The sequence below is a fragment of the Belonocnema kinseyi genome, chromosome 1 (genome assembly GCF_010883055.1).
Source record: "Belonocnema kinseyi isolate 2016_QV_RU_SX_M_011 chromosome 1, B_treatae_v1, whole genome shotgun sequence".
NCBI lineage: Eukaryota > Metazoa > Arthropoda > Insecta > Hymenoptera > Cynipidae > Belonocnema > Belonocnema kinseyi.
In genome coordinates this window covers 40,984,369-40,994,511 of record NC_046657.1, presented here as the reverse complement: position 1 = coordinate 40,994,511, position 10,143 = coordinate 40,984,369, and the positions used below count along the sequence as shown (strand labels likewise).

The following is a 10,143-nucleotide window of genomic DNA, read 5'->3' as shown; positions in this document are numbered from 1 at the left end:
TCTACCGCCAATTTGACGTTGTATAAGCGTAATCCAAGCGAATTTTTGCGTCGATTCATAATCGTTGACGAAACTTGGGTCCACCACTACACTCCTGAAACCTCGTATATACAGTCTTAAGGCAATGTTTAGGTTTTCAGATAAAGAGGTGTTTGTATTTTTTTATTATCACGAGGTGCTACTCACTAAGAAATCTGATAATCTTCTAACTATGAATGTGGCAGTCTCAATCGAATTCGCATAGAGTGCTAAGATTTCTTTGAGATTGCTGAGATTCCCCAGAATTTCAAAAATTCTCAAGATGAGGACTCGGGAAGAAATAAGACTTGGCGAAGATCGGCGGCGTTCGGATGGAGTCGGCCATTAGCTCGACTCACCGAGGCAGCGTATGCATACAAACGCGTGAATGCTTCGTGCTGCGTGAATCATCCACCCTTAGCGAAATGTTTCCAAGATTTCTAACAGTTCCTCAAAGATTTCTCCTAAGATTTCCAACGCAGAAATCTGAGATTTCTCAGTGGCTAGCCCTTCCTATTATCACAATATTTTTCTTTGCAGTGGAAATTGTTTCAAATATGGAAGTAACTATAGCGTCGATTCAAATCTCATTTGACGGTGTCAAAAATTATACGTTTCTCGGAATTCTCATGAAAAAAGGTAACATGAAATTATAAAAAAGTATTTGAGCAAACACATTTTCTTTCAAATTCAAATTTATTAATTCGATCAATTTTCGATTTTGTAATTTCAGCTTATTTACTCTAAACCTCGAAAAAGCGAAAATGGGTAAAAGTAAATATAATATAGGTATTCAGGATCAAAAGGAATTTGGAGCATTTGGAAGAGACGCTGGAAACTTTTTATTGTTCCTGTAGAAAATAGACGAAAAGAAAAACCACATTTTTATGAAAAATCAGCTTTTAGTGTGGTTGTGCTCGTAAGATAAAGCTGCACCTAACTGTGTTATAAAAAATTATTTATCATTAATATTCATTGCAAAAAATGATTGTTTATAAATAAGGAATGTCCAAAAAGTGGAAAAATACAACAAAAGTAATATGGAAAGCATTTTTCGTGTCCTAAATGTTGTACAAGGCATGCAATACGTCAGCTTCATACACATGAAAAAGAACCTAGAAACTTTTTGTCTTTTTTGCGTTGTAAATGTTGTAAGCTTGTATAATAACTCGTAACCTGATCGGAAATCCAAGGGGAAATAAGACCCAGCTAAATTCGGTTATATACTAGCAACGATCTTTTTCTCTAACTGGCTTGATTTGTTTAAAAAATCAATTTTTTATTTCAGAATATAAAAAAGCACATTATTTTTACCCGAGTAGCGTTTCTTAATTATTCACATTTTTATTCGATATTAGACTTCTCTGGGCAAACAGTTTTTCTCGATTTTCTCAGTTCGAGTGAGATTGCACTTTTGCATCCTTTCAGTCTGTATGGCAGAAATCATACATATAATTTCGTATATCCTGACACAGGAGCACATGCTACCAATATCGTGCCAACATGGCATGAGGTACGAGCTCATGTACTACGATATGGAACACGAAAATAGCATTTTTTGGGCGATCTGACAAAATTCTACTTTCGTTTAAAGTTTTCAAACCACAAAGAAAGATTTCATCAAGTTTTTTCGGCCATCTGTGAATTGTACAATAGTACAACTGATTAATTGTACATCGGGATAAATTGTTGATTGAACTCAATTTTATTATTAAAAACGTTCAAAGAAAATCATTCAAACCTATTGATTGCATACTAAAACTCACAATAAAATGACGTGAAATAATTGTAGGGTATAGCTTATGCGCAACATTTCTTTTTTGTTAACCACTATATTCGATCTTGACTTTCGTTTGCTTAGCTTTATTTTTTCATAAAATTTTATTGATAAACTAGCATTAAGATACATAGTATCTATACGTCCGGACAGTCCGTTCGGTTATAATGCGATCAAGTCTAAGTGTACGGACATGGAAAGGGGAAGAAAGAGCTGGAAAACGGAGAGCGATTTAGTTGTGTCCGGATGTAAAGATACAGCTGATGCCCTCTTCATTTTTTTAGCTCCTCTTTCCCTTTTCTAGTGTGAACCTGGAAAGTAAAAATGGAAAGCTTGGGGGCTTGTGGTCGAAAATATATACAAAATGTACATTTCCTTCTGTTCCAGCTCCCGCTTTCCAGTTTTATATCTTTGAAAAGGGAAGGGGGTGTGGCTTGTACCTGGTCGTAAAGAGAAAAGCCACGTCCTTTTCCCTTTTCCAGCTTCCACTTCCATTTTTCAGTTCCCTCTTTCCCTTTTCACGTTCGTATGCTTAGACTCGACCACATTATAAGCATACATACATATCCGTACTGACTGTTCGGACGCAGCAACTCTACCAAATTTGTATGTACACGAAAATATTCCTAGGTGTTTTGACCGGGCAGCTTCTAAGAAATCCACATTATTATGGATTCTATAATTACGTAGGTTTATCAAAATCTCTGGGCTGAAAACATTGTAAACATTTTTTGAAGAAAGTTTGTCAAATTTGTGTTGTCATGATTTTATAAAAGGATATAATTAAGTGATGTTTAAAAAATAATATTTTGAAAACTAAACATTCAAAGAAAAAACGAAAGATAAAGCTTACATCGATTCCAGGTGAAAAATGCACCGCAACAAAAATTAACCTTGCCAGATAAACATTACGTGAATAGAAGATAATTTCCGATTCTTAACTTGGCCTGGATAATCTTTCGCCTTATATTCCCTCTATTTTTATTCGGGATGTAGCGAGAATTACGATGGCAGCGCTATCTATCGTCGTTTAACTTCCTCAAATTCAAGAGAAACATGAATTTTCATCTGCCAGTTGATAGCGAACATGTTAACGGACGTCCCTGCATACTTTTTTTTGTTAATTCAAAGAAATTTAATGTTGTTAGATTTAATTAATTTGCATGGCGCTTAGGAATTAGTATCGATTTTATCAGTGTTAGATTCCCCCTGGTTTTTTCCTAGATGAATAGATATTTTGTCTTCATAATCTAAGAAATGACGGCGAACATGCTAACGGACGTCCCTGCACATTTTGTTTGTGGTTTAATTCCAACAAAATTTTGATTTTACTGAAAAAGTGTGTGTATATTTCGAGGTTATGCGTGTTACAAGTCTCCCGAGCGTTACTTCCAAACTACAGGTCGTCCGTTATGATATTTTATAGCATCTCCGAATTCAGTTTCTAAAATTTTTCATTTTTGCGGGAGAATAAAGCCAGGGGAACTGTACCCGATTGACCATATGACGAAGTATCATATGCCCTTAAGATGCATTTCCCAATCACCATCATTCTAATTAGTAATAAGACACTATAAGGACTACAAAACCTAAATTCGAACTTATGACAAGCTTAAAGAATTCAGAATAATTCAAGGAATTTACGATAATAGAAAGAGTCATAAAGAATTTTAAAGAATTCTTTTGTCATTTTCATTTTAGGTGAGTAAATTTTTTTTTAATTAAAAAATAAAAGTAAATGTTATTAAAAACGTGCGATTTCGAAATCGTTAACAGAGTTCATTAATAGTCAAAGAATTTTGAAATATTTCAAGGAATTTGAAACCAATTTAACGAATTCGGGCGACTTAACAAAATTTCAAGTATTTACAAAAGATCTAAAAGAATTCTATTTAAATAACAATATGTAAAATGATTCGGTTATTAATTAAAAGTGTTGTGAATTGGATATTAGTTCACTGTTTTTATGAATGTTTTAGTTTGTGTTCTCATTTTCTATTTTTATTTGCGTTCTTCGTTACATTTATGATTCTTGGACTTGTCCTTATATTTTGATTTTTCGTATTGAGTAATGTCTGAATTTATGTCTAAGCCGGTCTTATCGTTTTCGTGCTGTCCTTCTCTTACAAATAGTCTTGTTGCTCGGTTTCCCAATTTTATTTCCTCGCCTCGTCAGTCCGCGTTCGCCAAGCAACAAAGTTCTGTTGATTGTATACAGTTTTAATCTATTTATAATAAAGACCGCGCTTTTACGGCGTTATTTTTATGAATTAAAGTGCTGTGGTTCTAATTGACTTGACCTAAACAGGCATGTTTCCCTACCAGAATTGATCAGCCGTGACAATGTTTAGTCGTTTTTTTAGTGTTCAAGACATTGGTCCTGTCGAGCCAGATTTCCTGATTCATTGATTCAGTTCTTGTACGAAGACTATTCGCACAAATTCTGGTAGAGCTTGTTAGAGTCAAACTAAATGTAGTATCTTGTGACTTTTTGACGGAATGTGTAGTGTGCAGCGTCAGTGCATTGTGACTTAAAGATTATTTTAAATGTGAACGTTTTGTGACAGTTATTAGTGAGATACTTTTATAACATTTTTTAATTTATAATAAAGCATAAATGAGTGTCTGTGTCTAAGGAAATATTAAATAGGATCCATTTTTCGATATCGAAAGGATTTTCTCAATTTTTCGAGAAACTTTACAGGCAAATGTCAATGGATTTCGTAACCTTTACACAGTTTCGAAAGATCGGTGAGCATTGGGTTGTCAATACCACCCAGATTATTGTTTATAATTCAGCGTCTGGTAAGTCAACAACATTCAACCTTTAATTGTCATCGATTCGAATTGAGAAAGTGAAGATTATTTCTGAAGTTTAATTTAAATTGATTTTACGAATATCTCGCGGACTTTTATACTTTATTTAATTTTATAGTCATTTCTCCGTCGCGCAAGAAATTCCAAGAATTAAAGATTGGAAATGACTTTTAAACATTCAATCAACGAACTTGGAATTTTTTAACTTGATAATTTCAGTGAGAATAATAATTCCTTTATGTGCGAATTGCTTTTTTATGATACAATCAGTTTTAAATCAATTTATTTTTTAAAGATTGTATTCGCGGATTCTATTTTATCGTGTGCCAACTGTTTTCCGTTCATGATGTCTATTTCTAGTTACTTTTTAGAGCAAACCGAGCTTTGCTCTCGGATACAAACTGCTTTTAAAAATACTCAAAAATTAAAACAGATTACTAAAGGAACTTTAGTCTCAAGACTTGAGTCTTTGGAGAAAAATTGGACGCGTTTTCAGGCTCAACATTGGGAGTTAGTAAAGGTTCGCGATCAGAATGCCACGAACATTTATTTTACAAGCAATTTTTATGCAACTACTGAAGAAGCATATCTAGTCGCGAAGGGAGCCTTTATGGACGAACTGGAAAATCTCTCAAATGACCTTGCTTCTATGTCCATGAATGATTCAGCTCCACAGATTGCTGGATTATCATATCGATCGATGCCGAAGATTGAATTGCCTAAATTTTCTGGAAGTTACACGGAGTGGGAAAATTTCAAAGACTTGTTCACATCTTTGGTTCATTCAAATCCTGGAGTCTCGTCAGTGAAGAAGCTTCATCACTTAAAATCCAGTCTTATAGGTGAAGCGGCTCAACTTCTTCATCGAATTCCGATCACACAAGGCAATTATCAGCGTTGCTGGGACCTACTTTCGGAGCACTTTGAGAATAAAAGAGTTCTTATCAACTCTCATTTGGCTGAGCTTTTTTCAATCCAGACAATGAAAGCTGAGTCTTCGAGTGCTCTGAAGGAGGTGTATAATGCAAGGATTGATAACGTCGAAGCTTTATCTGCCTTAGAAGAACCGGTGGACCAATGGTCATCATGGATGGTATATATTACTGTAGAGAAATTAGATCGTCAGTCTAGTCGTGATTGGGAAACTTCTATTGGAAATTCCACGAATCCTCCAACGTTCGACCAATTGAAAACCTTCTTGCAAACCAGGATTCGGACCTTGGAAGTTTTTGATTCTACTGCAAATCAAACTAATCAGTCTTCGTCTCAACAATCTTCCAAATCTCAGTTTCAGAAGAAAAGGTTGGTTCTCCTGACAACAGCAATGGTTAATGTGACTACATCATCTGGTCATACAAAGTGTGTTCGAGCACTTATCGATCAAGGCTCAGAGGTGCCCATAATCTCTGAGTCCCTTGCCACTCCTGTAGCTCAAAATTCCGTATTTGAGTGGATTCTCTGTGGACCTACAGGCAATTCCTCACCGTTGGATTCATCTACAGTGAATATGTTTCATTGTTCCAAGAGTGAAGAACTTTTTTTTGACCTTCAAAAATTTTAGGAGGATTCGGAAGTCGTGCCTCCTAAACCTTTCCGGACAGCTGAGGAAGAAGAGTGTGAAAAAATTTTCCAAAAGACTCACTCTAGGACTAAAGATGGGAGATACGTCCTGCATTTGCCCATCAAGAGTGACGTCACATCGTTAGGAGATTCCTATTCTGCAGCTCTTCGCATGTTACTTCATATGGAGTAGCGGCTCAAACGAGATGTTCATTTCCAAGAAGCGTATGCCAAATTCATGGAAGAATATCATCAACTTCATTATATGAAGTCCGTCAACATCCCTGCACATCCAAGGAGTATCTCACGGTCATTTTTTCTTCCGCATCATGGAGTTTGGCGTGAATCTAGTTCAACCACGAAACTACGAGTAGTTTTTATTGGTTCTAGACGATCAAGTCGAGGCATTTCATTGAACGAGTGTCTTTACGCAGGGCCAAAATTACAATTAAATATTTCAGATGTCTTGCTGCAGTGGCGTCTTCACTTCATTGTCTTTTCTGTAGATGTCGAAAAAATGTGTCGACAGATTATTGTCCACCAAGATGATCAGGATCTCCAACTTATTCTGTGGCGAGAAAGTCAAAATGAGCCCGTCCAAGTATTTCGACTCAGTACTGTCACATATGGTCTGACTTGTGCCCCATTTCTAGCTCTGCGCACCGTTCAGCAGCTTGGTCTTGATGAAGGGGATCGATTTCCCTTGGCTGCTGAAGTGATCAAAAATGGCACCTATGTTGATGATGTCTTATCAGGAGTGGGTAATTTGGAAGATGCTATTGAATTACACAACCAACTACGCGGTCTCTTCATGGCGGGCGGCTTGCCGCTCAAAAAGTGGAATTCAAACAGTCATGAGCTAATGCAGCGCATTCCGTAGCATCTGCACGCGTTATCTCCAGATATATCATGGCAGTGAGAAACATCGGTTTCGATACTTGAGTTAACTTGGAAACCCAGTATCGATTGTTTTATTTTTCAGGTGGATCTTAGGCCTATTAAAGATGTCATCACAAAGCGCCTTCTCGTCAGCCAGTCAGCCCAATTATTCGATCCTCTAGGATGGTTGGCACCGGTTATCATCGTCGCAAAGATCTTTATCCAGGAACTTTGGAAGCTTAATTTTTCCTGGGATGATACTTTACCTGAAGAAGCTCGTCATCGCTGGATAAAATATTATAAAGATCTTCCTCGTCTTTCCGCTGTCAGTATACCTCGCTGGATAGGATTTCGGTCGCGAATGTGCTCGTTCGAACTTCATGGCTTTGCTGACGCTTCTGAAAAGGCGTAAGGTGCTGTCGTTTATTTAAAGACAATTTCGCCTAACGGAAATTGTTTTATTGGACTCATTTCTTCTAAGACAAAGGTCGCTACTGTTCAAACTGTTCCGCTTCCTCGTCTTGAGCTATGTGCCTCAGTTTTGTTATCTCGTCTCGTCGCTCACCTTCAAATTCAACTGCGTTTTAATGCTGCTCTACATTTGTGGTCAGATTCTATGAACACACTTCATTGGATTTCAGCTGTTCCTACAAGATGGATGACATACGTCGCGAATCGGGTTTCGGAAATTCAAACGATCGTTCCTTCAGCAATTTGGCATCATGTTCCGGGTGCAAATAATGCAGCTGACTGTGCTTCTCGCGGGTTGTCAGCTTGCGAACTTTCGCAGTTTTCACTCTGGTGGAATGGTCCTCCGTGGCTTAAAAGACAAGAAGAGTGGCCTTCATCTCTGCTTGGCCCTCCAGAAAATACAGTGGCCAAAGAAGAACGTAGAGTTACTGTGAACGTAGCAGTTCGTGTTAATGAACCGTGTGACCTTCCGAGTCGTTATTCATCTTTAGACAAATTACTACGAGTCACTGCTTGGTGTCTTCGTTTTCGAGACGCTTTGAAGTGCTCTTTTATTCTGGATTCAGCAAGAACAAAATCGCTATTTTTCTAATTAAATCACCGCTCTAAAAAATAAAATGCAGATTTCTAAGACTAGCACTCTAATAAAGTTGACTCCATTATTTGATGGTCAACTTCTTTGTGTCAGAGGTCGCTTAAAGCACTCTCTTCTCACTTATGATGAGAAGCATCCACTGATTCTACCTCCTGAGTCTATTCTCACAACTCTTATCATCCACGACTGTTACCTTCGCTGTCTTCATGGAGGTGTCCAACGTACCCTTGGAACGTTACGACAATCTTATTGGATTCTTCGAGGTCGCAATTTGGTCCGATCATTAATTCATCGGTGCATTCCATGCGTTAGAAACAGAGGTAATACTCAGCAACAGCTGATGAGTGACCTCTCTTCCATTCGCATTACTCCATCTGAACGAGCATTCATGAACACTGGGGTAGACTATGCTGGGCCCATCAATGTTCGCACCTCAAAAGGACGAGTTCACCATTCCCACAAAGCCTGGATTTGTATTTTCGTCTGTTGTGCCTCCCGCTCAGTTCATCTCGAGTTGGTCTTTGTCGAACGTTGTCTAGTGACGATGGTATGAATTTTGTGGGAGCAGATCGTCAACTACAGAAAATGTTTTCTGAGGCATCAGCAGAGTTTGCTTCGGTCGCTACATACCTTGCTTCGCATGGTACCCAGTGGAAATTCAACCCTCCTGCAGCACCTCACTTCGGAGGTTTATGGGAAGCTGCAGTTAAGTCGACAAAATTCCATCTTCGTCGAGTCATTGGATACTCTACATTGACGTTTGAAGAAATGACCACTCTTTTAACACAAATTGAGGCTTGCGTTAATTCTCGGCCTCTCAGAGCTCAGTCAGATGATCCAACAGACATTTCTGCCCTCACACCAGGACATTTTCTCATTGGAGGTCCACTGAATACAGTTCCTGAACCATCGCTTGCAGACGTTCTTCCAAATCGATTAACTCTCTGGCAGTTGATCCAGCAAATGCGTGATCATTTTTGGAAGCGCTGGTCAGCTGAGTATTTGAAAGAACTTCAACCTCGATCCAAGTGGACTACTTCATCGCCATCCATACAGATTGGAGATTTAGTTCTTATTTGACATGAGAACCTTCCACCTACTCAATGGCCTATGGGTCGGGTTCTACAGCTTCATCCTGACCAGGATGGCCTAGTTCGGGTTGTCACTCTCAAGACAAAGACTAGCACACTCGATCGGCCAATCGTTAAACTGTGCCTTCTCCCACGTTCATCTTAAGTGCAGTGATTGTGAGCCTATTTCGTCGGGGACGAAAGCGGGCGGAATGTTGTGAAATGGACATTAGTTCACTGTTTTTATGAATGTTTTAATTTGTGTTCTCATCTTCTATTTTTATTTGCGTTCTTCGTTACATTTATGATTCTTGGACTTGTCCTTATATTTTGATTTTTCGTATTGAGTAATGTCTGAATTTATGTCTAAGCCGGTCTTATCGTTTTCGTGCTGTCCTTCTCTTACTAATAGTCTTGTTGCTCGGTTTCCCAATTTTATTTCCTCGCCTCGTCAGTCCGCGTTCGCCAAGCAACAAGTTCTGTTGATTTTATACAGTTTTAAATGATGTTGGTCGGTCCCACAAATTAAGGACTTGAAATCAACACCTACCACAAGGTGCGACGTGATACAAAAAAATACGTACTTCCGGTAAACAAGGAAGGATTTGGTGACAGAATGACCACAACAAAACAAAGGGAAATAAATCTAAAATTCGCAGCATTTTACCGTTGATAAAAAAGCTGTTGCGTCAATCAAAACGCAGCATCGCTCTGCTCGACGTTATCCACCAATCATTAACCCCATTATCCTCGGCGACCGCCATCTTGCAAGGAGGGGAAGAGGACCGTTCTGGGGGCAAATAGTAAGAAAGATCTCGTTAATAACAAATTCTGGTGGGTTTGAGTGGAAATCTTTTTCACAACGATTAGTACCACTCGAAAACCGCCGAAAGAAATGGAAATACTTATGCGTGTTTGAAAAGGAAACACTAAACTGTATCGCCCTCTGTCGTTTC

The 10,143-nt window shown here is 38.3% G+C and overlaps 3 protein-coding genes across 3 annotated transcripts; all 3 read left to right on the top strand.

Moving 5' to 3' along the window:
* The first annotated feature begins 6,410 nt into the window (after positions 1-6,410).
* Positions 6,411-7,052, top strand: LOC117177558. The gene has a single exon (XM_033368363.1). It carries the CDS (start codon positions 6,411-6,413, stop codon positions 7,050-7,052), a length of 642 nt encoding a protein of 213 aa, XP_033224254.1.
* A 29-nt stretch (positions 7,053-7,081) lies between these two features.
* LOC117177549 lies at positions 7,082-8,670 on the top strand. Its single transcript, XM_033368353.1, has 4 exons — positions 7,082-7,087; positions 7,155-7,376; positions 7,533-8,027; positions 8,146-8,670. Exons 1-4 carry the CDS (start codon positions 7,082-7,084, stop codon positions 8,668-8,670), a joined length of 1,248 nt encoding a protein of 415 aa, XP_033224244.1.
* On the top strand, positions 8,667-9,197 carry LOC117177545. The gene has a single exon (XM_033368340.1). It carries the CDS (start codon positions 8,667-8,669, stop codon positions 9,195-9,197), a length of 531 nt encoding a protein of 176 aa, XP_033224231.1.
* The last annotated feature ends 946 nt before the right edge of the window (positions 9,198-10,143 follow it).